Source organism: Lissotriton vulgaris, chromosome 12 (assembly GCF_964263255.1).
Source record: "Lissotriton vulgaris chromosome 12, aLisVul1.2, whole genome shotgun sequence".
Classification (NCBI taxonomy): Eukaryota; Metazoa; Chordata; class Amphibia; order Caudata; family Salamandridae; genus Lissotriton; species Lissotriton vulgaris.
In genome coordinates this window covers 265,491,239-265,516,217 of record NC_141700.1, presented here as the reverse complement: position 1 = coordinate 265,516,217, position 24,979 = coordinate 265,491,239, and the positions used below count along the sequence as shown (strand labels likewise).

General features: G+C 46.4%; 1 protein-coding gene across 1 annotated transcript in view; it reads left to right on the top strand.

Moving 5' to 3' along the window:
• ADGRG5 (adhesion G protein-coupled receptor G5) overlaps nucleotides 1–24,979 on the top strand; it is a 303,433-nt gene that overhangs the window by 10,265 nt on the left and 268,189 nt on the right. Inside the window, exon 2 of the mRNA XM_086946433.1 lies at nucleotides 17,462–17,566. Within this exon, the coding sequence (XP_086802559.1) occupies nucleotides 17,462–17,566 (105 nt within the window). The remainder of the gene's footprint in view (nucleotides 1–17,461; nucleotides 17,567–24,979) is intronic.

Genomic DNA, 24,979 nt, shown 5'->3' with positions numbered 1-24,979 from the left:
CCCTACTATCCACGGGGACTGGAGTTGGAATAGTAAATTAAACTATTCACTATCCAGAGCCCCCCAACGCAAGTCGTTGTAACGACTTGCGTTGTAAAAGTTGTGTCGTAATGGCATGCATTGTAAAAGCATGCGTTGTAATGACATACATCCTCCAAATGGGGACCCTTGCTTCTAGTCAGGGTAAGTGTGATACACTCTTTAGATAACCTTGCTCGCCCCCTTGGTAGCTTGGCACGAGCAGATAGGCTTTTCAAAGGCAATTTGTAAAGTATTTGTAGCAATACTCACAGTAACACAGTGAAAACACCACAAATGGACTCCACACCAGTTTAGAAAAATAAAGTATCTTTCACTAAACTACACAAGATCAAAATGTCAAAAATTCAACATACACAGTTACAGAATATGATTTTCAACGAGTTCTAGGGTTTGCGTTAAAATAATGCACAGTTGCATCACGTTTAGCCAAAAAGTACCTGTAGATGCGCCAAAAGTTCCAAATGGAAGCTGCAGCGTTGAAAAACAAGCAATGCGTCACTCCTGAGATCCTTGGGAGGCGATGCAACAGCCCCGCTGCATGCAGCGGGCGTGTTGCAACGAATCCGGTCTGTATGGGGACGGATGAGATACCTTGTATGGATTGCGGTGCGCAGGTTCGGTAGGAAGCATCTCGCACAGGCACAATGCGACAATCTTCGGGACGGCGACGATCTCAAGTGCGGCGGCACTACGCAGCGCAGCTTCGATCTTCTCCTCTCGTGGCCCCTCGAAGCGATGGCTCTGCGAAGATGTTCGCAGTGACGTGATGCGGTCCGCAAGCAAGCGGTGCGACGATCTCACCCAGCAACGACAGGCTCTATGACGATACTCGCAGCGACCGGAGCGATGCATTCCGCAGGTGAACAAAGCGTCGGTTCTTGCAGCGGCAACAGGCGCTGCAACGATCTTGATCTTCACGGCAGCTGGAATTTCCCCGCACTTTCGGGGATGCGCTCCGCAAGCCAACGATGTGTGAAAAATGCAGATTGTCTTAGTTTCTCCTCGTCCAGCTCCCCAAACAGCAGGCGCAAATTCCAGAGGCCCCACAATTGGATCAAGCACTCTAGAAAGGGCAGAACTCATACAGCAGACTTCAGGGGGAAGCTGGGGGCGAAGTCCTTTTGTTCCTGGGACTTCTTAACTGGGAGCCAGCTCTTCCCGGGCCCTTGGAGATCTCTTCAAGCAAAGGGACAAAGAAACAGCAAAGTCCTTCCCCTCTCCTTGGCAGCAAAGCAACTGCAGGTCAGCCCACAAAAGCACAGCAGGACAGTCCTTCCTCTTCAGTCTTCCAGCTTTCTCCTTGGCAGAGGTTCTATCTTGATTCAAGGATGATCTAATGTTCTGTAGTCTGTGTAGCCCTTTTTATACCAGTCTTTCCTTTGTTCTCTAGAGGCAGAGAGGCCTTGGCATGGTCAGAACCAGTTCAGGTCAGTTCCTGAGCACTTTTTTTTCTGTCTTCTCCTTTGCTTTCAGACAGAGGGGCAGGGTCGTCAGCCGCCCAGAAGAAGGTGGAGCCAGCATTGTGAAAAGCAGGCACAGCCCTATTCAGGCCGAGGTGCTATCCACTCCCACCAATCAAGATGCAGATGCAGTCATTCAGCCTAGGGCTGACTCATCCAGCCTCCTGGGGGATCCCCCGCCCCTGTCACTCATAAACCAGACAGTCAATTCACAAACAGGCCAAGGCACACAGAGAGGTTAGACAAGAGAACAGCCACTTTCTAAAAGTGCTTTTCTCAAACACAGGATTTTAAAACCATTCTTCCTAAAAGGTGTGTTGTTAAATTCTGAGTTCAGGATAGCAGACTTTAATTTTATACCTTGCTCCTAAGGGAAGGTATGCAGGTAAACATTATACTCAGCATTCCCCATTATAGCCTATGGGCAAGATAGCCCTCTCAATAGTGAAAAACGAAATGGCTGTAATTCACCAGATCATGCCACACACACCAGTACATGCTCTACCTTTCATATACACTGCACCCTGCCCAGGGGGGTACCTAGGGCCTTCTATAGGGGTGTCCAATGTGTACAGAACGGGAAGCCCTTTTTAATGCATTTTTTGTAGTTCGGGCCCCCAGAGAAACCCTGATTTTCCTGAGCTAAGAAAAAAAAAATGACACCTGATGCCTGGGAGAAAACTTGACCACTTGGATGTCCAGCCCCTACCCAAATCTTATCCCGACCAAAACAGATTGGCACTGTGAGAATGGAATTCTCTTGCTTTATGGAAACACACAGATAATCAATCAATCAAAGCATTTATATAGCGCACTACTCACCCAGAGGGTCTCAAGGCGCTGGGGGAGGGGGGTCCGCTACTGCTCGAACAGCCAGGTCTTGAGTTGCTTCCTGAAGGCGAGGTGGTCCTGGGTCAGGCGGAGGTGGGTCGGGAGGGAGTTCCATGTCTTGGCGGCGAGGTAGGAGAAGGACCGTCCCCCTGGGTGGCTCTTCGGATGCGGGGGACGGCGGCGAGGGCGTGGCCGGTCGATCGAAGCTGGCGTTTGGGAGCGTAGAAGTTGAGGCGGCTGTTGAGGTATCCTGGGCCTTGGTTGTGCAGGGCTTTGTGTGCGTGGGTGAGGAGTCGGAAGGTGATTCTCTTGTTGACCGGGAGCCAGTGCAGGTCTCTCAGGTGTCCGGAGATGTGGCTGCGACGGGGGATGTCCAGGATGAGTCGTGCTGAGGCGTTCTGGATCCGCTGGAGTCTCTTCTGGAGTTTGGCGGTGGTTCCGGCGTAGAGGGAGTTGCCGTAGTCCAGACGGCTGGTGACGAGGGCCTGGGTGACCGTCTTCCTGGTCTCGGTGGGGATCCACCGGAAGATCTTACGTAGCATGCGCAGGATGTTGAAGCACGACGAGGAGACGGCGTTGACTTGTCTGGTCATGGAGAGGGAGGAGTCCAGGATGAAGCCCAGGTTGCGTGCGTGGTCTGTTGGTTTGGGTGCGCTGCCCAGGCGGAGGGTGAGGATCCCAGGATGAGGACTTCCGTCTTGTCCGAGTTCAGTTTCAGGCGGCTGTTCTTCATCCATTCGGCTACCTCTTTCATCCCTTCGTGAAGGTTGGCTCTGGCGGTGGCGGGGTCGTTGGTGAGGGAGAGAATCAGCTGGGTGTCGTCGGCGTAGGAGATGATGTTGAGGTTGTGCTGGCGTGCGATGTCTGCGAGGGGGCTCATGTAGACGTTGAAGAGGGTTGGACTGAGCGAGGAGCCTTGAGGAACGCCGCAAATGACTTCGGGGGCTTCAGATCTGAACGGGGGGAGGCGGACTCTCTCTGTCCTTCCGGCGAGGAAGGAGATGATCCACTCCAGTGCCTTCTCCTGGATTCCGACGTTGCTGAGTCGCTGCACTAGTGTACGGTGGCAGACAGTGTCGAAGGCCGCGGAGAGGTCTCGGAGGATGAGGGCTGCTGTTTCTCCGTTGTCAAGCAGTGCTCGGATGTCATCGGTGGCTGCAATCAGGGCGGTCTCGGTGCTGTGGTAGGCCCGGAAGCCAGACTGCGAGAGGTCGAGGGATCCGTTCGTCTCGAGGAAGGCGTCCAGCTGCTTGTTGATGGTCTTCTCGATGAATTTTGCAGGAAACGGGAGCAGCATGTATGTATCTATGTATGTATAGGCATTTATATAGCGCACTACTTACCCGGAGGGTCCCAAGGCGCTTCGACCGCTGCGAAACCCTTCCTGGCTTCCCTGAGAGATGGTCCCTTAATGGGTATCTCCAGGGTGAGACCAGGCATCCCCGGCGGTCTGGTGGGGCCGTTAGTGAAGATGAGGCAAGCTAATGCCCAGAGTTGCCGAGTGTGATCGCTGATCAGAGTGGGCACCGAGGCGAGAGAATTATCGAGTCCGCTGACCCTGGTCCAGAAACCTGCCGCGCCGGGAATCGAACCCTGGTCCCGGGCCGTCCTCTGCTCTCGGGTCTGTCGCCTCTAACCAGTGAGCCACACTACTTCACTAGCAGCGAGATGGGGCGGTAGTTCTTGAGGTCGGTGAGGTCGGCTGATGGCTTCTTTAGTAGAGCGCTGAGTTTGGCGTGCTTCCAGCTCTCCGGGAAGGTAGCGGTGTCGAAGGAGGTGTTGATGATGTCCCGCAGGTGGGGTGCGATGACAGCGTCGGCCTTGTTGAAGATGTGGTGAGGGCAGGGGTCGGTAGGAGATCCGGAGTGGATGGAGTTCATCGTGCGGACGGTGTCCTCGGTGCTGATCGGGGACCAGGCGCGGAGGGTGGTGGTGGGGGGCGGTGGTTCGGTTGTGGCGTGCGTCGGTTGAGTGCTGAAGCTGTTGTGTATGTCCGCGATCTTGTTGTGGAAGTAGGAGGCGAGGGAGTTGCAGAGGTCTTGCGAAGGGGTGGTGTCGTTGTTTCCGGCGTTGGGGTTGGAGAGCTCTTTAACGATGTTGAAGAGTTCCTTGCTGTTGTGTGCGTTGTTGTCCAGTCGTTCCTTGAATGCGGTTTTCTTGGTGGCGTGGATGAGTTGGTGGTGTTTTCGGGTGGCGAGCTTGAGGGCAGTCATGTTGTCCGGTGTTGGGTCTCTGCGCCATGTTCTCTCGAGGGCACGGCAGTTCTTCTTGGAGCTCTTGAGTTCGTCGGTGAACCATGGGGCTTTCTTGCTACCGGATCTGCTAGGCGGGGTCTTCAGAGGGGCGAGGTCGTCTGCGCAGTTGCTGAATGTTTACGTTTCTGACAACATAATCATGGCTCAGATTTCGAGTTAGGCTGACAGGGTACTCCACAACAAATGTGGCAGAGTACCCTGTACACTAAACTCTATTGGAATCATGCATATCATCATGTTTACAGAGATAGTGCCCCACTAGCTTTGCCATCGGAAACCCTACACAGATGTTCGGACAAAGTTGGGGTCATCAGTGTAGGTGCATCATACGTCCAGGCCCTTTTTGATGCATTTTTTGTAGTTTGGCCCCCCAGAGAAACCCTGGTTGTCCTGAGCTAAGAAAAAGAAAAATGACACCCGATGCCTGGGAGAAAACTTGACCACTTGGATGTCCAGCCCCTACCCGAATCTTATCCCGACCAAAACAGATTTCTTGCTACTTCCCAGAATATCTAGCTACAAACGGGAAAAATCTATCTCAATTATTTGAACTTAGAAGAATTCAAACCTCTCGAATATACGCTGGAAACCAATCACACCCAAAAGGAGCATATCCCCAACAAAACCATTACAGATTGTTAGCAAATCCCTCTACTTAAGAAACTCACATCATTCCTCCCTGAATGCAACTTTTGAACTGCCATTCTAATAATCTTGCATCTCAATGTTGGAAATGCCCTCTTTCATGGACTTCACACTGACCTCCCTTGTGTGACCCTACACTCTGCAGTACTCCTTATTAAGCACAGGAAGAAAGAAGAATATGACCTTCATGGGTCAACCAGTGAAACTGAGGGTGACTCAATATGGGAAGTGAGTGTTTTCTCAAGTCACCGTTATCAGCAATATGTGCGGCCTGGGTAGTAAGAAGGAATAATGCAGCTCAAGTTGCTTATTTAAATTTTATGTGCCATTGTTTTCCATTTGTGTTTTTCCCTAGAGGAAGGGGTTTATGGATCTCGGCGGGAAAGTTTGGAACTTCTATCCCCTGATTGAGAGGGACATTAGTGGTGCCCGTACCTGTATTTCTGAGAGTAGTGTTCTCCTCCTTCCCTCTTTTGACCTTTGAGGGCCTCTGCTCTTTTCAATTGTTGAGTTAACTGTCAGAGGGATTCTTAGTAAAAATTTAATGAAAGAGTGGTTTTAAGGTTATACTAGGCTACAGTGATATAGGCCATTTGAGTGCCGACTAGGGTTGTGCTGGAACTCTGGTTCTTTTTCCAATAAAAAGATATTTTTTTTTGAAGATTTTTTATTGAACAGAGCAAAAGGTATAAAACAAACTTCACTTTAAATTTCAATATCAATACATTTCAATACATTTTCAAAAAAAACTTTTCCTATTAAATGAGAGGTTAAAATGAGATAAAAAGGGGAGCAAAATTCATCGAAATATAATCAGCCAATATTATCATTAAGGATTCCAAAGAAATCATGTGCAAAATTCACAATTTGTAAGATCAAAGTGCTACAGCAAGATGCAAACAATGCAATAAAGTGCAATCTTAAAAGTGCTAGTGCCATAATAGTGCATATCAGCATAAAAAGCTAATAAAATGCAAATGTGCCTAAAAACATATTGAATTCCTAGATGAGGTGGCTGATAGCAATAAAAACATTCTTATCTGATCTCAAATTTCTTTTTAAAATCATCCCCCCCTTCAATTCTTCTAGATTCCCGAAGTATTTCCAATTCTTTTCAAATCTCCCGATAGCTCCCACCCTACCAGCATAGGCTTTTTTGAAATGACAGGTCCTCCTCATTTTATCAAACCATTTTAATTGGGATGGAACCTCCCTGGATTTCCAGGTTTGGAGTATCAAAGATCGAGCGACAGCACATGATATGAATATAAATACTTCCTCAGCTTTGTTGAACCTGCTCCTATCCTTACATATACCAAACAAGGCCACCTCTACCACTGGCAAGAAGGTTTTCCCGATGGCCTGTTCAATATCCGCAAATATCCCCTTCCAAAAAGATTCTAGCTGTGGGCAAGCGAAGAAGATATGGTGCCACCCTCCCTGGCCATCAGCCATACATCTAAAACACTTATTCTCCGCTTCAGGGTACATCCTCTCCAAAGTCTCCGGTGTCAAATACCCGAGCCAGCGTGATAAAAAAGACATCCTCTTAAAATTAGCTGCACGTAAGGATTTATTTCCCAACTGGCACAGAACCTCCCAATCCTTAGAAGAAAAAGTACATTGAGTCGAGAGGCTTATTCTGTCTAAGTGTCTGTCTACTAAAGCAACTTGTCCAGAGCGGTGGAGCATCTTATACCAATTTCCTATCCCTTTGTTTTTTCCTCCATAGAGGGCTGTTATCAGCACATTGGGGGAATTGAATAGGCCATTTATATTTTTTCGAATGAAATAAATGATCTGTAGATATTCGTAAAAAGTCGGTCGCCTGGGATTATTTGTTCTGGCTATCACCTCCTGCCAGCTAATTACCCTGTTTTGGACTACAATATGTCTCAACTCACGAAGTCCACAAAGTTCCCAATTTTTTATATGATTCAAATTTATTTGAAGTCCTATCTGAGTACATTCACTTAAGCTCAGATATTGGGAGCCATCTGAGCCGTACTTTTTAAAAAGGAGCAGAAGTCTTGACGTATATTCCCTTAATGTCTTATATCTACTCCTCTTCGGGAATTTTGCAGTTTTAAAAAGATTGGAATCCGAGAACCTGCCTCTTGTAACATTTTTTTCAAGGAAAAGGTTATCTCTAGGCTGATTAGTCCTTAATAATCCTGCCACTATATCAAAAAAAGCTGCTTCATAGTAGGTCTTTATATGGGGTAAAGCCAAACCTCCTTGATCTACTGAAAGTTGTACCACAGGTAGCTTGACTCGCAATGTTTTATTAGCCCAAATAAATCCTCTCAACATTGTATCCAGCTCTTTAAAAAAACAAGAATTAATTTTAATTGGAACGTTGCTAAGCAAAAATATAAGCAGTGGTAAAACTGACATTTTTATCAATGATACCCTGCCTATTAATGAAAGAGGAAGTAGAAGCCATTGATCTAGCAGTTTCTTAATTTTATTCTTCATTCTAGTATAGTTCAAGACAAAAAGTTTGCTGTATTCGCAGGTCACGAAGATACCCAAATATCTAATTGGGTCCCTTCTTGTAGCTTGGGCCCGCAAATAGGTAGGAAAAAAATGCAGATCGGTATTTAAAGCAAGGACCTCCGTTTTTCCAGCATTGATTCTATAACCCCCTATCTTTTCATAATCTTTGAGCTCCCTCATTAGGTTCTCAACATTCTCCTTATTAGGTGTTAAATATAGGATAATGTTGTCGGCAAACAGCTTTAGCTTTGAGATGCCGGTGATAGGGGACTGAATAGCCAGATTGTCCCTGATCCTTGCCGCTAAAGGTTCAATAAAAAAGGTGAAAAGCAAGGGGGACAACGGGCAGCCCTGTCTAGTCCCCTGATTTACTTTTATCTTCCCGGCCTGTTTAGCATTGATTATTACCTGAGCCGATCTCCCTGGTAGATATTTTGTAGCATTTCAATCATGTAGTCCAGGAATCCAAATTGGCCGAGTGAGTAGAACAATGCTGCCCAGTTGACCAGGTCGAAAGCCTTTACCGCATCGACCATTAGAATACAAGCTGGGGTTGAATTGATGTTAAAATAGTCTAACACCTGAATTACAAATTCAGTATTGGCCCCCATAGATCGTCCCGCAATGAAACCAGTCTGATCTTGGTGTATTACTTCCTGGGCGGTAAGTACAAATCTTTCCGCCCATATTTTCATGAGAATTTTGTAATCTGAATTTAGTAAACTAATTGGCCTATAAGAACTCACATCATCTGGGTTTTTATCTTTTTTAACAAAACATACAATTGTTGATTCTTTAAAATCCGCAGGTACTTGGCTACCAAATCTAATGTAATTAAATAATTTTTTCAAGGGTATTGCCAGTTCTTTAGAAAATACCTTATAGAATTCAATTGGATACCCATCCTGGCCACATGCCTTAGCTCCGGATGTTGCTTTTATGGAGTCTAGAATTTCAGCAATACTTATTTTGAGCCCGATTTGATTGGATCGATTTTCAGAAATTCTGGGGATCTCTATATGTGCAAAATATTCCTGGATAATTTCTTTCTCTACCTGGTATTCCGTAGAGTAGATATTCTCGAAATGATCCAAAAAGATCCTTGAGATCTTATCACCATCTATTTCTTCCTGTCCACTCTGGGGGTCTCGGATTTTAACTATTTTAGAAGACTCCTGCCTCTTTCTCACAGAATTAGCCAGCAGTTTCCCTACCAACCGGCTATCCTCGTAAACCTTTTGCTGGTAGGCTTTAGAATTTATCTCCTCCAGAATAAAAAAATCCCTTAGAAGTGCTTTGGCCTGCTCCAGTTGGTTCGGGTGCTGCTGAAACTGCAGGGCATATTCTTTCTCTACAGCAGATTGTAGCTTGCATATTTTTAGCTTTCTTGCATTCGCCTGTGCGCTAGTATAAGCAATAATCTGGCCCCGGGCAGCTGCTTTAAATCCGCCCCATACTGAAAAAGGTTCAGCTGTATTATCGTTCCTTTCAAAATATTCCACAATCCACTCTCTAAAACCTGTAACCCAGTCCTGATTTTGGAGCAAGGTACGATCCAGCTGCCACCTGGAACACTCCCCATCCACTACTCCGAATTCCAACTCGAGTTCAATTTTGCCATGATCGGAGAACGGATTGCATCCATTCTGAGTTTTTGAGATCTGAAGAGATCTAGATATAAAAAAAAAAAATTCTGGATGCTGTCCGAAACCGATAGGAATAGTATGTAAAAGATTCTTTATCTGGATTTCTGCAGCGCCAGGGGTCTATTAATTGATATTCAAGTATGAGTGCTTCTAGAAAACTTTTTGTTTTAGGTTTTAATTGCTTCTTGTTTTTATTAGAAGTATCCCTTTTCAGGTCTTGAATATAATTAAAATCCCCTCCTAAAACAATCTGCCCTAGGACCCCCGTTAACACTTCGTTAATTTTTATCAAGCTAGAAATATCATCAAGGACGGGGCCATAATAGTTCACAAAATTCACCACTTTCCCTTGTAGTTTTGCTACTACCCATAACCTCCTCCCCTTGGGATCTCTTTGGACCTGCAAAAACTCCCAGGCTACATTTCTCGAGAAGTAGATAGCAAATCCTCTCTGGGCAGTCCCTGCTAATGAAAAAAAAGCATGTGAGAAGTATCGGGTATAAACAACTTAGGAGCATTAGATTTGAGATGTGTCTCCTGAAAATAGACCACATGCGGGTTAGAAGATATTACCCATTTCAAAAGAGCCCCATACCTTTGTTTGTTTAGCATTCCATTAGCATTAATTGACAGGATATTACATGTATTAGATTTCATCTAGAAAAGATCTTTTCTTTGCTGAGTACCTTCCATTTAGAATTGAATAAATACTGTATCTATTACTCATGTTCCTTTTTACTGCATTTACCCCCCCCCAGCCTACCCTGGAACGTGGGAACCCCCTGCCCTTCCACGCTGCCCACATTCCTCCCCTCTACTTCGCTTCGGGGTGTCTTCTTACTACACCCTGAGTGACGCCGTTGACCTGGACCTACCCCTAGCATTGCGAATAATATTTTTTCGACTAGCACTGGACAATCACAATTTGCTTTTATCCAGGAGGGGAAAAGAGAGACAAAGAGAGAAAGAAAAAGAGAAAACAGAGAGAGAAAAAAAGAAGGCTCAAGAAAATAAACAGCATTACAGACCACAGCTTTTTTTTTTTTCAGACACTGGCCCCTGTAGAAATCTCCTTGAGAAGAGATTGCGGCTCTTCTAAGTCAGTGAACATAAAAAACTTTCCCTTCACCAAGAACTTCAGCTTAGATTGCCGCGCAATCGAGGCTTGAGCCCCGTTTGCTTTAAATATATGCAGGATTTTTACGAATTCTTTTCTTCTTCTTGCCGCAGCAGCTGTCATGTCTGAGAATATCCGGCATTTTGTTGTTTCAGACAGGGAGAACTGCTGTTGTTGATAAGCTCTAGAAAGAATCCTTTCTTTGATCCGTAAGTCGGCAAAGTTCAGTAGAATAGTTCTTGGAAATGTTGAATTCCAAAGCGCTGTGCCGGGACTCGATGAGCTCTCATAATAGTCAAATCCCCCTCAAATTCCGGTAGTACTGTTTGCTGAATAAAAGAGTTAACCCACTGAAGCGTGTCGGAGCCTTCTATCCCTTCTGGAACCCCCACTATCCTGAGGTTGGATCTACGAGAGTGATTTTCAAGCTCCTCCAGCTTATTTTCGAGGAAATTCTTCTTCTTAGCTGCCTCCTTGGATTCGCCCATAGCCAGGTTCATTTGGTCCTTGAGGGCAGAAATTCGTATCTCCGCTTCCTGCAATCTGTTTGGGAAGACCAGAATAGTTTCCTCAAATTTATCCCTTCTTGAATGTAGAGCCACGATCTCTACTTGCTGATTATTTTTCATTTCGCGGATCTCATCGAGGATCAAGTTCAGCATTTCCCGTATATCCAGTTGATATCTTGCCTCGGTTTCAGGGAGACTAGCCTTTTCCATCATGATATCAGCGTTGGTGATTGTGCTTCTCCAATTAGGGCTCAGCTGTGTAGCTTCTCCTTCCGCCCCCAGTGTTTTGCTTTGAGGACTCGCTATTTGGGGGGAATCCTGCACAGTCTCTCCTTCCTCAGCCATCTCATTGAAAGGTAGTAGGGGTGATTGCAATATCTCTGATCCTTGTTCTTGGCACTCTGACTTGGTTGCATTGGTCCAACATTGTGCACCTAGATCTTTCACCTGTGGATTATCAGCTGGTGTGGTGACAGGAGTTGAAGCTATGGGGGATTGTATGGGCAAAGTCTTTGGTGTTGTTCTCTTTGAAAATAATGGGTAATCCCTCATCTCTTTCCCTCCTGTAGTATCCCCCCCCCCTCCTGGGCTGGACTTACTGAGGTGGATGCTGGTGCTTCTCTTTCAGGTATTGCAGATATGTTTAAAGCCTTTTCACCAGCTACAGTTGCTTCATTCAGTTCTTCAATTTGTGGGGGAGACAAGGGCGGGGTATGCTCATCTTCAGAGGTTTCTAACAAAGTATCTTCTGCTGAGTTATCCTCCCTGTTTTTATCTTTATCTTTCTCTCTGCCCTTTGCCTTGTGTGACGCCTTCCTGGCTAAGGCGAGACGGGTCCTTGTTTTCTGGCGGGCAGCCGTTTCAGTCTTACTAGTTTTAATAGCCCCTTCACCCTCTTTCTGGGGCTTGCCCATCGCACAATTGCCTTTCTAGCTCCCCCTTCAACTAGGCTTTTACTCAGCAATAAGCAATAAGTCTCTTTTCTCTCCTCTCCTCACCCCTCGATTCACCACACCCCAAAATTCACAGCAAATGTCCATGAGCTCACCTTGCTCCCTTAGTTCACTGTACGTATACATTCCTCTGCAATAGCTGTGTCCTTGAATTTTCTGGGTAGAAAGAGTGTTGTCTCGTCCCCTGAACCGTCTCCAAGCTCCCAAGGCTCTTCAAAGTATCACACGTAAGCATGAGCGAATTTTGCGGATCTCGCGTTCGCGAATTTTGCGGATTCGCGGATTCGCAATCCACAAAATCCGCGAATTCCCGCGAATTTGCGGATTTTTTTTTTTGTGTTCGCCCGTGTTTCTGCCAGTTCGCGAGGGTTTTGTACACTTTCGCAAATTGCGAACTTACCTATCGGGTCGCAAGTTTCGCGAACTTGTTGTTTCTACGTGTCCAGCCTGTTTGGGACACTCTTCTTCATCACTGCCACTCTCTGTCACCACTGCCACTCTCTGACTACTCATGCCACCCTCTGGCCCACCCATGCCACCCTCTGTTTCATCACCACACCCTCTGGTTGTCCAGTGTACATTATTTTCGGCAAAGCACACCTTCCCTGCCTCAAGTGACCTGAATTAATTTGGGGCTGATTAATGTGTCACAGAATATTTTTTTAGCTGGCACCTGCTTCCTTAGTGCGCCCTGATTAGTGATCTTTTGCACTTGCTAAGTGCTTTCATTGTTGCAAAATTAGTTACAACACCTGCCCTGCCCCAACTGACAATAATGAATTAGGGGCTGATTAATGGATTTTAACTTCCAGCCTGGCTCCTGCTTGTCTCCCTTAGCTGTAATTCAGGACCTTTGTGGCATATGTGTAACTATTCTGAGGTTCAGAGCAGGGTCACATAATAGTTTCAACTGGCAACTGAACTCTGGAGGGGCCCCTCAGGAAGCACTACAGGAAATGGCTACTAATGATGAGCCTGAACTTTTGAACCTGGTAAGTAGTTACTTTCAGTTTTGCTAAAATCGTATTTCTGCAATTTTGCACTTATTCGCGGGGCGCGAACTCACGCGAACTCACGCGAACAGTGCGAGCAGTGCGAGCAAAATCCGCTGCTCGCGGATTTGCGGATTTTGCGGGAGATTCGCAAATCTCGCGGATTGCGGATTTCCCGAAAATCCGCAAAATCCGCGAGCGGAACGGATTTTCCGCCCATGCCTAATCACACGCTGCCCACCAGCACAAACGGAGCAAAAACGGAGACGCGCTGCTATTATGAAATGCAGCTGCCGTTACGAGCGCTTTCTCTCTCCCCACTCTCCAGGCTCACGAAGAAATGCAGCTACCATCGCCTCTATTTCGCGGAGAGCCGCAGGAACAGCCATAAAGCGGGTTACGGGTTACGGCAGGGAAGAAATCCGTAAGCGTCTCACTGCCGCCATTCCTGGGGGTGGGTTCACACGTCAGGGGTCACTGGAGGCTACACGGAGGCGTGGTACTCCGTAGCCATCCAGAATCGCGACTGGATTGTCTTGAACAGTCAATAAAAAAATATTTAATGAAAATAAAAACGGAAATATGGTTTTTAAAAAAAACTTAAATGATGAACAATGGAACAGTCCAGATTAGGTATCCCTATAATGTGTGCTTTGGCCTCTTTCATCAGGTTCATCGATGAGCATGTATTCCATGATCAGTGTCCCTTGCTTTGGTTCTCTGTGTACAATACCTTTGAGAGTGCTTTGTCTCCTGCTCAAGCGCTAAGGCGCTAAGTCCTTCATGATTATGTTGACATGCATCAAGGTGAATGATGAGTCAGCACATTCGTGCATTAAATAAGAGTCCCTTATTAAATATTGTACCCGTAAGTAATCTTTTACTAATTATATAGTACATCCAATAGAACTATTGAGCCAGAATGAATAATATCCCTAAGATACCCTGTGTCCGGTGACATAACATGCTTCAGAACAGTGTAAAGTGAGACAGACTGACATTAGCAATAATATAACAAACAACAAGGCGATGGAAGGAATGCTTGCATTGATCTCAGCTCCTGGCGATCACTCTGGCCACATTTCAGTCCATCCTTTTTCAATCACTATGCCTGACTATACATTGACCTACCCTATGCAAATCAGTCTTGGTCTTAGAACTGGTGCTTGAATTAATCACAGCCACTGATAATCTCTTGGGGCACCATATGCAAAACAGTCATAGCCCTCCTCAGATAGGATCAGTCCTTCCTGAACTGATGGGCCAGGTCTCCTCCAGACAGGAAGAGCAGGTAACTCAGGTTGACATTGACCTACTTAGATCTCTGCAAAAAACACAGTTGATGGACAGAATGCAGAACAATGCCTTACATTCACCCCAGTACAAAGATCTGGGCCTAAATCCATCGTTTTTTTGCACTCCACACCACCCTAGGTCAGACAATGGCTATATGCAAATCAGCCTTGACCCTGTGCCTCATGGGAACAGTCCAGCCCGAATTACCAAGCCATGTCTTTCCTAGACCGGAATCAAGCATCCAAAGACCGGTTTCTGGCTATCAGCCTTCTTCAGCCTGGATAGCTTGACTCCAGTGATGTGGAGAGCCTGGGACTCACGTCTGAGCATACCCAGCCCACTTGGGGTGAAAATTGCAAAAAACACAGTTGATGGACAGAATGCAGACTGGGTGTGAGTGTTTGATTGGTTCAGGTCCTCCGTCCATTACCACCCATTTTTGTACTACTTAGATCTCCCCAGTGAGGAGACTGACACAGTGAGTATTGCACCCACGTCTGGGCATACCCGTCGCACTTGAAGATCCAACTGTAACAAACAACATAGCCACAAAAGAATTGCTTTAATTAATCTTAGCCACTGGCAGCCATTCTAGTCCATCGTTTTTGCCCACAATGCCACTCTAGACAGAGGTCTGCCTAATGCAAATCAATCTTGTTCCAATCGGAAAAATGCAGCCCGCACTGCCAGTCCAGCTCCCCTCTAGCAACCTCAAACCCGATCACCCAGTTGTTTCTTGCAGTAGATGCCTTATGTGTGCTGGCTATGACCAGACGTGAGTCCCGTGCTCACTGTGCCACATGACTCGGGCTATACCTCACTGACGAGGCCTAAGATGGTCAAAACAGAGTGGGTTTGCTTGTGCTCCAATCTGGAGGGGGCTTGACCTGGCAGGTTGGGCTCGACTGTTCCTAACGGAGCAGGACCAGGACAGATTTGCTTAAGGCAGCCCCAATTGATTGCCATTGACTGCGATTAAGTCAAACCTACATTCTGTGTCTTCCTTTTTGTTCCAATATATACCTTAAATGTGACAGTTATACGCAGGCGTTGATCCCCTTATTATTGTGCCATAGAAACCAAACTGTACCTCATGGACAAGCCTAAGGCGGTCTAGCTCATTCTGGGGTTGCTTGTGTTTCCCTCTGCAGGGGACCTGGTGTGGCAGTTCGGTTGGACTGTTCACTTTGGAAGAAGACCAAGTCTGTGGCAAGTCTCTCTCCAGAGTGACATATTGAGCCAAAAATGATGGACTGGAATGCGGCCAGAGTGATTGCCACTGGCTGCAAATGTTGTTATTTGTATCAGCGATACTGTTCCACATAAAACAGCCTGTTGCAGTATTATGCCAGGGAATTTGACATTAGAAAAAATATTGTGAGAACAATCTCCCTATGCCAGAGGAATAATGCCCTAAAAAGCTTTCAGAGTACAGTACAAAGGAATGATACCCCTCTTAATACTAAGTATGATATATAGTACCCCCACCTTATAATATGAGAGTAATGCAAGTCACACTCGAGTTCCATCACATGTCAAGTCAAAGAGCGAGTTCCTTTATAAGGTCACAGATCTTCGAGATGACTTTTCAGCCTTATATTGCATGGTAACACTTTCACCTTTGACGCCATTGATCGCGGTCTCCTTGGGAACACACTATGGTTTCATTTAGGCAGAATAAATGTTGGAACTATTTTGTGAAAATAAACATGCACATAGACAACATAGATTTTGCTCTGCGTGCATATCTGAAGCAGTCTAGGATGAGTCACAGTAGTTCAGAATGTGTGGTTATGTGCAGATAGATTCCTGTTTTAGTGTAATGAACTCAAATGTCTCCTTATTGTCTAATTATTGGATTTACAAGGAAAAAAGTTGAGACAGTAAGTTTAGAAATTGATTATCCCATTGATTGTGTATGTCACAGGGCAAAGTCTGCTATGGGGCTTGCTTTTCTCCCTGTCCACTAGTTTTTGCAGCAGGGTCAGACTGTGAGTCCCAAAGCAGCCCTGCCAAAAATGTTCACACCAGCTTCGCTCACTTTGTCTCCTCGCTATATCCCTCTCTATCCATCTATGCGTGTTCTCTCTCTTCTCTCTCTCGGATTCCTTACTCAACTCTCCATCCTTTCTCTCCTCTTTCGGACTCTCTCTCAATGTCCCCAAAGCCTACTGCAGTTAACCTTTGGGAGTTGGGTAAAGTGACAGGGGCCCAGGAGCAGCCCTGGGCTTTCAAAACCGGCCTCCGAGGACTCCAGCCCACCGAGGAAATGCCTGGTGGATTCAAAGGCCTGTCTGGCTCTGCCTGGCAGAAACGATTGTGTCCTCCCAAATGGACTGTAGTAAATATCACAGCAGAACAGCTCTGCCTGTCCTTGTATAGTTTCTACTCTGTTGCTGCTACATTGATTACTTGTCCTTCTCCTACTGTGAGGAAGAGCCAACAGTTAAGCAATCTTTCCCCAGGCCAAACTAACTTCTCTTAGGTTTGCCTCCAACTGTTGTATGTCAGAATACTGTGAGCAAAAATATTTCCTGACAGAAAAATTGTGTTCTAAATATCGTTAACAAAATACCTCTCCATTGGGTACAGATTTTCTATTCTCCTTTGGGTGCGGATTTTCTATTCTCCATTGAGTGCAGATTTTCTATTCTCCTTTGGGTGCGGATTTTCTATTCTCCATTGAGTGCAGATTTTCTATTCTCCTTTGGGTGCGGATTTTCTATTCTCCATTGAGTGCAGATTTTCTATTCTCCATTGGGTGCAGATTTTCTATTAATAACTCCAATTTGACTGTATTCTTGTGAACGATATTTAGAACACAATATTTAAGTAACTTTAAGCCACGCGATAATTTGGTTATGATGTCCTCCTTCTGTACCACTCCAGCAACTGGCTGTCGAGGCCTTCGCGTGGCGGGAGAGTCCTCGTGCACAGCCTTTGGCTCTGATTGGTCCGTGGAAGATCAGAGCCAGCATGATGATAAGCACACCAAACTCAAAACGTCATTTTTTAGCAATTTCTGCAGGCCGCACATCTATGACAGATGAGCTGTTCTCAACCCCAATTCCAAACCAGCAGACCGTCTAGCTTGGCAGTGCCTTAGATGTATCTGAAGTTCGTTAGTGGAGTGAGTGCTGGTTATTCAAGTCAGTCGGTCCTATAGTTGTTTACTTTTCTAACCCGCTGGTGTATTCTGTCAATTACGCTTAACAGGATAATCGTCATGCTGTGTCAATTCCAGCAGAGATTCTGAAAGACAAGGGAAATAACGAACACCGGCTGATATACGTCGACTTCAATTCCTCCATCTTATTCCAGGTACTTCCGTCCTTCATGCGGTTTGTGAGGGGGGGGTGGGGGTGGGGGGGGGGGGGGGGGTGGCGTTCCGAAGATTCGGCCAGGGGGCTAGGGGCGTAGCTTGGAGGTGGGGGGAGGGGGGGGGGGGTCAGTGGTGTGTTCCGCCCCTCTTATAAATGTATTTTCTGATGAATAATTGGGTACAGGTGCGTTCCAATAACACTTTTTCAACAGATGAAGTCATACAATAGGGCGAATCTGCAGCTCAACCAAAAATGCCCCCTCCTTTACCTTCCGTGAGTACTTACTTGGATGGCACTGAACTCCTCTCTAGAGTATGTACTGGAGGCACTGATTGTGATGTACAATTTTCTTTACTTAAACAACCCAAATTCTGATTGTTGCAATGATCCTAATGCTGATCTTTTTTTCTGGAGCTGCCCCTATGTGTACTGACACCCCCACAGTTTCATTACTTGATAGGTTTTTTTCGAAGTAGCTGACGCCTCAAAGAATGTTGAAAGTGTTACTTTAGGTGAATTGCAATCAAACAGCGTATGCTAGATGGCATGAAATCAGAATTGGCTGCGATAAACCGTAAAATGTCTGCTCCTGGGACCAGAATGCAAGAATGTCCAAGATATTTCAACACCTATTTCAGAAGGTGGTAAAGGACATTCGGCTTTCAAGGTTTACGCTTCACACCTCCTGACGTAAACAAAGCGTTGTGGGCACAGATAAGGTTGGTGTTTTATGTAATAAGGTCTTATGAGATATTTCGTAAAATCTGTGTTACAAAGGCAACACTTTTGACCTTGCTGGACAGAGGAGGCAACCTGTTTAATGAAGGAGGTCTCAATCAGAGCCAGTTTTATGAAGGATGTTTAAATCAGAGCCAGTTTTATGAAGGAGGTCTCAATCAGAGCCACTTTTATTAAGGAGGTCTCAATCAGAGCCACTTTTATGAATTAAGGCTCAATCTGAGCCAGTTTTATGAAGGAGGTCTCAATCAGAGCCACTTTTATGAAGGAGGTCTCAATCAGAGCCACTTTAATGAAGTAAGGCTCAATCAGAGCCACTTTTATGAAATAAGGCTCAATCAGAGCCACTTTTATGAAGGAGGTCTCAATCAGAGCCACTTTAATGAAGTAAGGCTCAATCAGAGCCAGTTTTATGAAGAAGGTCTCAATCAGAGACACTTTTATGAAGGAGGTCTCAATCAGAGCCACTTTTATGAAATAAGGCTCAATCAGAGCCACTTTTATGAAATAAGGCTCAATCAGAGCCACTTTTATGAAGGAGGTCTCAATCAGAGTCAGTTTTGTGAAGGAGCTCTCAATCAGAGCCACGTTTATGAAGGAGGTCGCAATCAGAGCCATTTTCTTGAATGCCAGCTCTCTTTGGCGACCCAAGTCCAAAGTTGAAAAATTCTGTGCAGGCCAGGGTTATGCCTTGGGTCTCGCATATGTAAGGGCAATGCTGACCTCAGTGGTTAAAAACAGCCTAGCCAATGTACTTGGATTACACGTAATTCCAGGTACATTGGATATACACAATATAGTAAGGGGGATAGATCTTAAAATGCCTAAAAGACTCAATGTGTTCTGCGTAGTATGCATAGGAGTGATACCTGCAAAAGGAGGATTGTGCCCCACTATTGACTGGCCATGTTGTTTGAACTGAACTCACATTGTATTCTGACGTTGTCAACAAGAGCACGAAAAGACAAGCTGTAACCCTTAAAACTGAAGCAGTTAAAGCTCTGTAATATAGTTGACAGTCTAGTAGCTGGGGTGGGCGGAGCTAGGTGGGCTGAGGGGAAGAGGAGGAGTCAGGACAGGATGAGGGCAGAGTAGGGACAGGGAAGATACTGGAAGTGTATAATAAAGCTCCAGTTAAACAGCAAGCAGTGTCTGTATTTCTTTGTAGCACGATGCTACAACTGGCGACGAGGGTGGGATGCTAAACTCACTGTCTGCAACACCCTGAAAGAACACCCTGTCCCAAGCAGCTTCGAGGAAAACGCTGCCGCCTGAAGGACGAGGCCAGCAGCTGTTGAAACTGCCCCTCCAGAGTCTGCGAGGGAGCCGAGAGGGGCCGCAGAAACTAGCGCTGAATCGCTCAACAGCCAAGCAGTTAATCACGTTAAAACGCGTCTCACGCTGGAAGCGTGTGCCCTGGGTGAGTGGCCCGTGTACAGAGATCGGGAGCCCAATCCGACCCTGTGTTGCGCCCAGGAATGAAGAAGAAGTGCCCCCAGAGCAGCGGACATCGTCCGTGACGTGCTGCCAGCAAGCGCTGCTGAGCGCGCTACAATTTGAGCCCGGGTGCCGTCGGAGGTCGGAAAACCTCACGCCCGATGCGTGAGATTTGGCACGCTGTCGGTGCAGAAGAGCGGGAACTGAGAAAGTGAGCTGGGAGCCCACCCCAACCTCACCTGGTGGTCGCAGTGACTGGAGAAGAGTGCATTCTGGTGTGGACTGCCCCTGAAGACGATCGCCGGTGAGTCCTGAGTGCAGTGGAGGTGAATGAACCGGGAGAGAAAGCCTCGTGTATGCCTGCAGGGACGGCGGCCATCTTGAAGTCAGGCGTTTCTCAGGACAGAACCCTTGATTGTTACAGAGCGGCCATTTTGAAGCCAGGCACCCAGTAGAAACAAGCTTTGATGAGGACAAATAAACAAGCATTGGCTAATAGAAAGAAACAAGCATTGTCAAAAGCAAATAAACAAGCATCGGCGAACATGATAGAAACAAGCATTGGCGAAGACCAAACAAGCATTGGCGAAGGCCAAACAAGCATTGGCGAAGACCAAACAAGCATTGACGAAGAACAAACAAGCATTGATAAGAGCAAATAAACAAGCATTGGCTAATAGAAAGAAACAAGCACTGTCAAGAGCCAACAAACAAGCATTGGCGAGTAGAAACCAACAAGCAGTGGCGAGTAGAAACCAACAAGCAGTGGCGAAAAGAAACAAACAAGCATTGGAAAAACAAATAAACAAACATTGGCGAGAAACAGCAAACCAGCACGAGCACCTACAAAGGTGATGCAACAAACATTGGCCAACGCAAGTGAGGAAAAGAAACGAGCACAGACGCATGCAAGAGCCAGGTAAAAAACGACAAGTAGACATCAATAATCATGAGCAAATGCAAGGAGTATAATAAGAGAACAAGCACAAGCAAACGCAAGCAACGGGTAAAGGTGATGGTGAACACATACCGAAGAGCGTAAAAGGGAGGAGCTGCTGGACAGAACCGCACGAGGTTCAGAAGAGGGCAAGACTGCGAAAGACAGTCCCAGAAACAAGCACAACACACACTGAAGTGACTGGAGGACTTGCGCCAGTGCACAGGGAACGCCCGAACGAACAAAGATGTCAAACGTGCCCAGCATCACAGCGGAAGAGTTGGTAACCACCTGCCACTAGCATGCGACTCGAAAGAAAAGGAACCTTGTGTCTAGCACAGTGCAGCTGGGTGATGGACACTTCGGAACGCATGAAATCTAAGTGATTCACTGGCACATACTGTGATGATTGCAAAGATTATCAACGTCCCAGCACATGACCAGACCGAAGGTTTCGACTAAAGAGGATCAGCCAAGAAGACGAGAAGACGAGTGAACAGCCCGTGCCCTGCAAATATAATCTATCAGAAGACTCCTCTCATGGCGGGGGAAGAAGTAGCGCTAACAGCAGAGTACAAAGTTCCCCAGGGAGCGTGTAACAGTGTGGAGCAAGGAGTTGGTATTATAAATACCGTGGCTGCGAAGGAAGGGTTCCCTAGTCGGAACTTAGAGAGCCTCACACACCCAAAGTAATAGGCGTGAAACACACCCTTACTAGAGGGTGTCCGGTGTCATCATCGGCTCACTGCCCCTCGTCAGACCGGCGCTGCAATGTCTGACGGAGTCCCCAAAGGTACTCTTTTGACGGGGTTCTTTAGTTCCTTGCCGATGGTGGATGTGGGTGAGGATGAAGAAAGGTGTAGTCAGTGCAATAGTGAGTGAAAGTAATAAAAAAGGTAATCAGTCCACTTCCAACTTTAATAACGTGGCTGATTCCTTAGTTAAAAGGGGTGGGAGGGGAGTTTAGAGACCGTAAAGGTATACAGAACAATAACTCTACCCCCTAGTGTGGTCAACATGTTTCTCGCCAAAAGGCGATTCGTCAGGACCTCAAAAAAAGTACTACACAAAAACAAATGTGGGCTCAATGCTCAATCTCTATGAAGAAAGCAAATACAACCTCGCTGGGTCGGAGGACAAGAGGGCCAAGGGGTCCTGCTCTATTTAGGCGACCTAGAGGTAGGGGAACAAAATATAAAAACAGAAAGAACAAATCAAGTCAAATACAACATAGTGACTCAATGCTCAAATCGTGCAGCGTGACTCTTGTGACACAGGCTCCACACTGTGAGAAGTGAAGGGGGTAGTGTGGAAGGGAAAAGCAATTGAACCAGGAATTTGGGTGCAACGTCCCTTCTATGTCATACACCACCCAAATATCACAATTGGAGAATTTCCATTGTGTGTTTAAGAAAAAACTGTGGTATATAGCCGAAGCTTTCAAGATAACAACCCGTCCCTAGGAAACAACAGCAGGCGTGCAGCATTAGTCATGTTCTTACCCTGAAGGGATTAAGAATGGGCCCGCAGCATGCTCCCGTGAGGCCAGCGTTATAAGGTTGGATGCACCTATAGGATGTAAAAATTGGTAGCTGGTAACCTAGACATGTAAGGTAAATGTGAATGGTGGTGCACTTAACAGCAGCAATGGCGGCCCCAGATAGAGCGTAAAACATTCTCCCAGCAGCAATTCATAATCGGGGCAAGAAGGGAGAGAGACTGGGCGGGATAATCCCCACTTAATATGGGGGAATAAGTAGCACAACGGTTCAATCCCTGCATTGAAGTACCACCCCCAGGGGTGCAGACGGATACCTGGAGTCTGTGTCTCAAACGGAACCAATGGCTGGCAACATTGGGTGACTTCCTGGACGCCAATGGTGAACAAAGAGAGAGGAAATGTCTAATGCTTGGTGGGTCCTGAGGGCCGATGCCCAATCAAAACATTTTCCAAAGAAGACACAGAAATCTATGAAAGACTCCAAGAGAAGCTATGTGTCCGTCTCTCCGCACAAGCGGAAGTGGATCATGATCACATCACTTTCAACACAGCTCGACAGGAACCAGGCAAACCATTGCCAACTTTCATCATTCGGTTGCAAAACCTGGTACAAGGCTGCCATTTTAACACCTTTACGAATGAGGACGCAGTTCGACTCCGGATAATTGAAGGCTGCGCAAACCCCGACACAAAGTTCAAGATCCTGCGAGGAAATTGGTCATTAGAAGAAATCATTAGGAAGGCTGAAATAGGAATACACGTCAGGGCAAGAGACAGATCAAAGGACCTGCCTCTGAAGGCAAAATATCAAGATGCCTGGACGGATGAAACTCGGAAAATGCACAAAACAAAAAGGAGAGAGAGGGAAGGCAGACCAGTGAAAAGACAACGGGAGAGACAAAGTGACAAGGAGCACTTCGAGTCAATCAGTCAAAGGACAACCTCAAGGAGTTCTTCACCCTCAAGGTGTCATTCAAAGTCTGACGAGGAGGGAGCGTCAAGTGGGACAGATCGCACTCCTGGACAAGATGGCAACCTGCACAACAAGAGAGTAAGGAAGACAAACTATAGAAGAAGAGATCAAAATGGTCAAAACTGGAAGTTGACGCAGGAACATTCTTCGCCAAGTTGTGAAGATGAGTCTGAAGGAACATCCAGCAGGAGAACACATCACACCCGTATCATGGGTGTCCGGGCACCAAATAAGTGGGAAGAAGAAATAGGTCGCATAAGACGAACTGACCCTCCCCAACAATGAACAGGAAAAGACCAACGCATCAATGGCACCTGGGACAACGAAGAAACTGAGAAGAAGTCGTTGATATGTGAGAAAAGGCAAAGATGGAAAACCTCAAGATCAAACACAAAGAACAAGCACGTGGTTGTTGAACAACTTCTCAAATGAAACAACGTCAAAGACAAGTCGACGAAGGCGCCCGGAGAAGCGTCTTAAAGACAACCCTGAGTCAGAGAACAACGTGTCACAGCCTACTCATTTCAGAAATCCATTACTCGATACACTCTCAAAGGAACGCTTTAAAAGGAGTATGGCCAGGAACTCCTCTGATTCAGAGAGCGCGTCCGTCCGATCCTGGAAGTCGACAAAAGACTTCTCTGACCCAGAGAGCACGTCTGTTCAACCCCGTGAGTCGACCGAGTCATGGTCCCGACAACAGCCATGGCGTCAACCACCCGAACGCACCATGGAACCAGAGGACATCCTTCCCGTCAAGAGAACCATGTCACACACTAAGGTCTCTGAATACTCAGTCACTCCACAAGACAACCTGTCATGTCAGTCACAAGTATATCCGGACATAGATCAGACACCGTCACCCCTGAAGGGGTCCGCGAGGCTGACTCAAAGGACCTACAAAAGGAAAACAGAGACAGTGGACCTTAGTCACCGGATGGGAAGGGACCAGCCAGTCACTCGGCAAGGAAAGCTGGACGTGTCAGTAGAGAGAGATCATCATCGGATGAGAGAGAGACATGCCTATGCACAGATAGCCCACGAGTTTGCCAGACAACCCGAGGCCGCGAATGAGTTATCGAACCAAACCAAGACAGTCTCGTCAGATAGTACCGTACTGTCTAGTATACATGACCCTGAATTGGAGGACAGTGTTGCCCTCGACCGGACAAGACAAAAGGAAGTAAAAGTAGATGTGGGTGCTCAGAAGAGGACAAGAACATTATCCACTCATGAAAGAGACCAAGCATCTGAACCAACATTTACACCACAGGAAGGAAACATGATGACTGCGGAGTGTGAGAGTAAACAGTTCACACGCAACGTGGTCAAGAATGCCCTGATTAAGACAACGGAAAGATTGACCAAAGCCAAGCCCACCACTGATTCGACACTACTGAGGCTTGAAGAACAGGCTGTCCGCCGACCCGTGTGGTGGATTGAAGAATTGCGAACACTGAAGACATTAAGCTCATTTTGTTAAGAAAGGGGGAGATGTAATATAGTTGACAGTCTAGTAGCTGGGGTGGGCGGAGCTAGGTGGGCTGAGGGGAAGAGGAGGAGTCAGGACAGGATGAGGGCAGTTAGAGTAGGGACAGGGAAGATACTGGAAGTGTATAATAAAGCTCCAGTTAAACAGCAAGCAGTGTCTGTATTTCTTTGTAGCACGATGCTACAAGCTCTATGCAGCTAAATTTCCACCCATTCTCACTTGTATCCAAGCAGAACTTACAAAGTGGAAACTACTCTTCTTGTCTTGGCTAGGCCGGATACATGCAGTGAAAATGGCACTCCTCCCTAAGCTTCTTTATTTTTTACAGGCTCT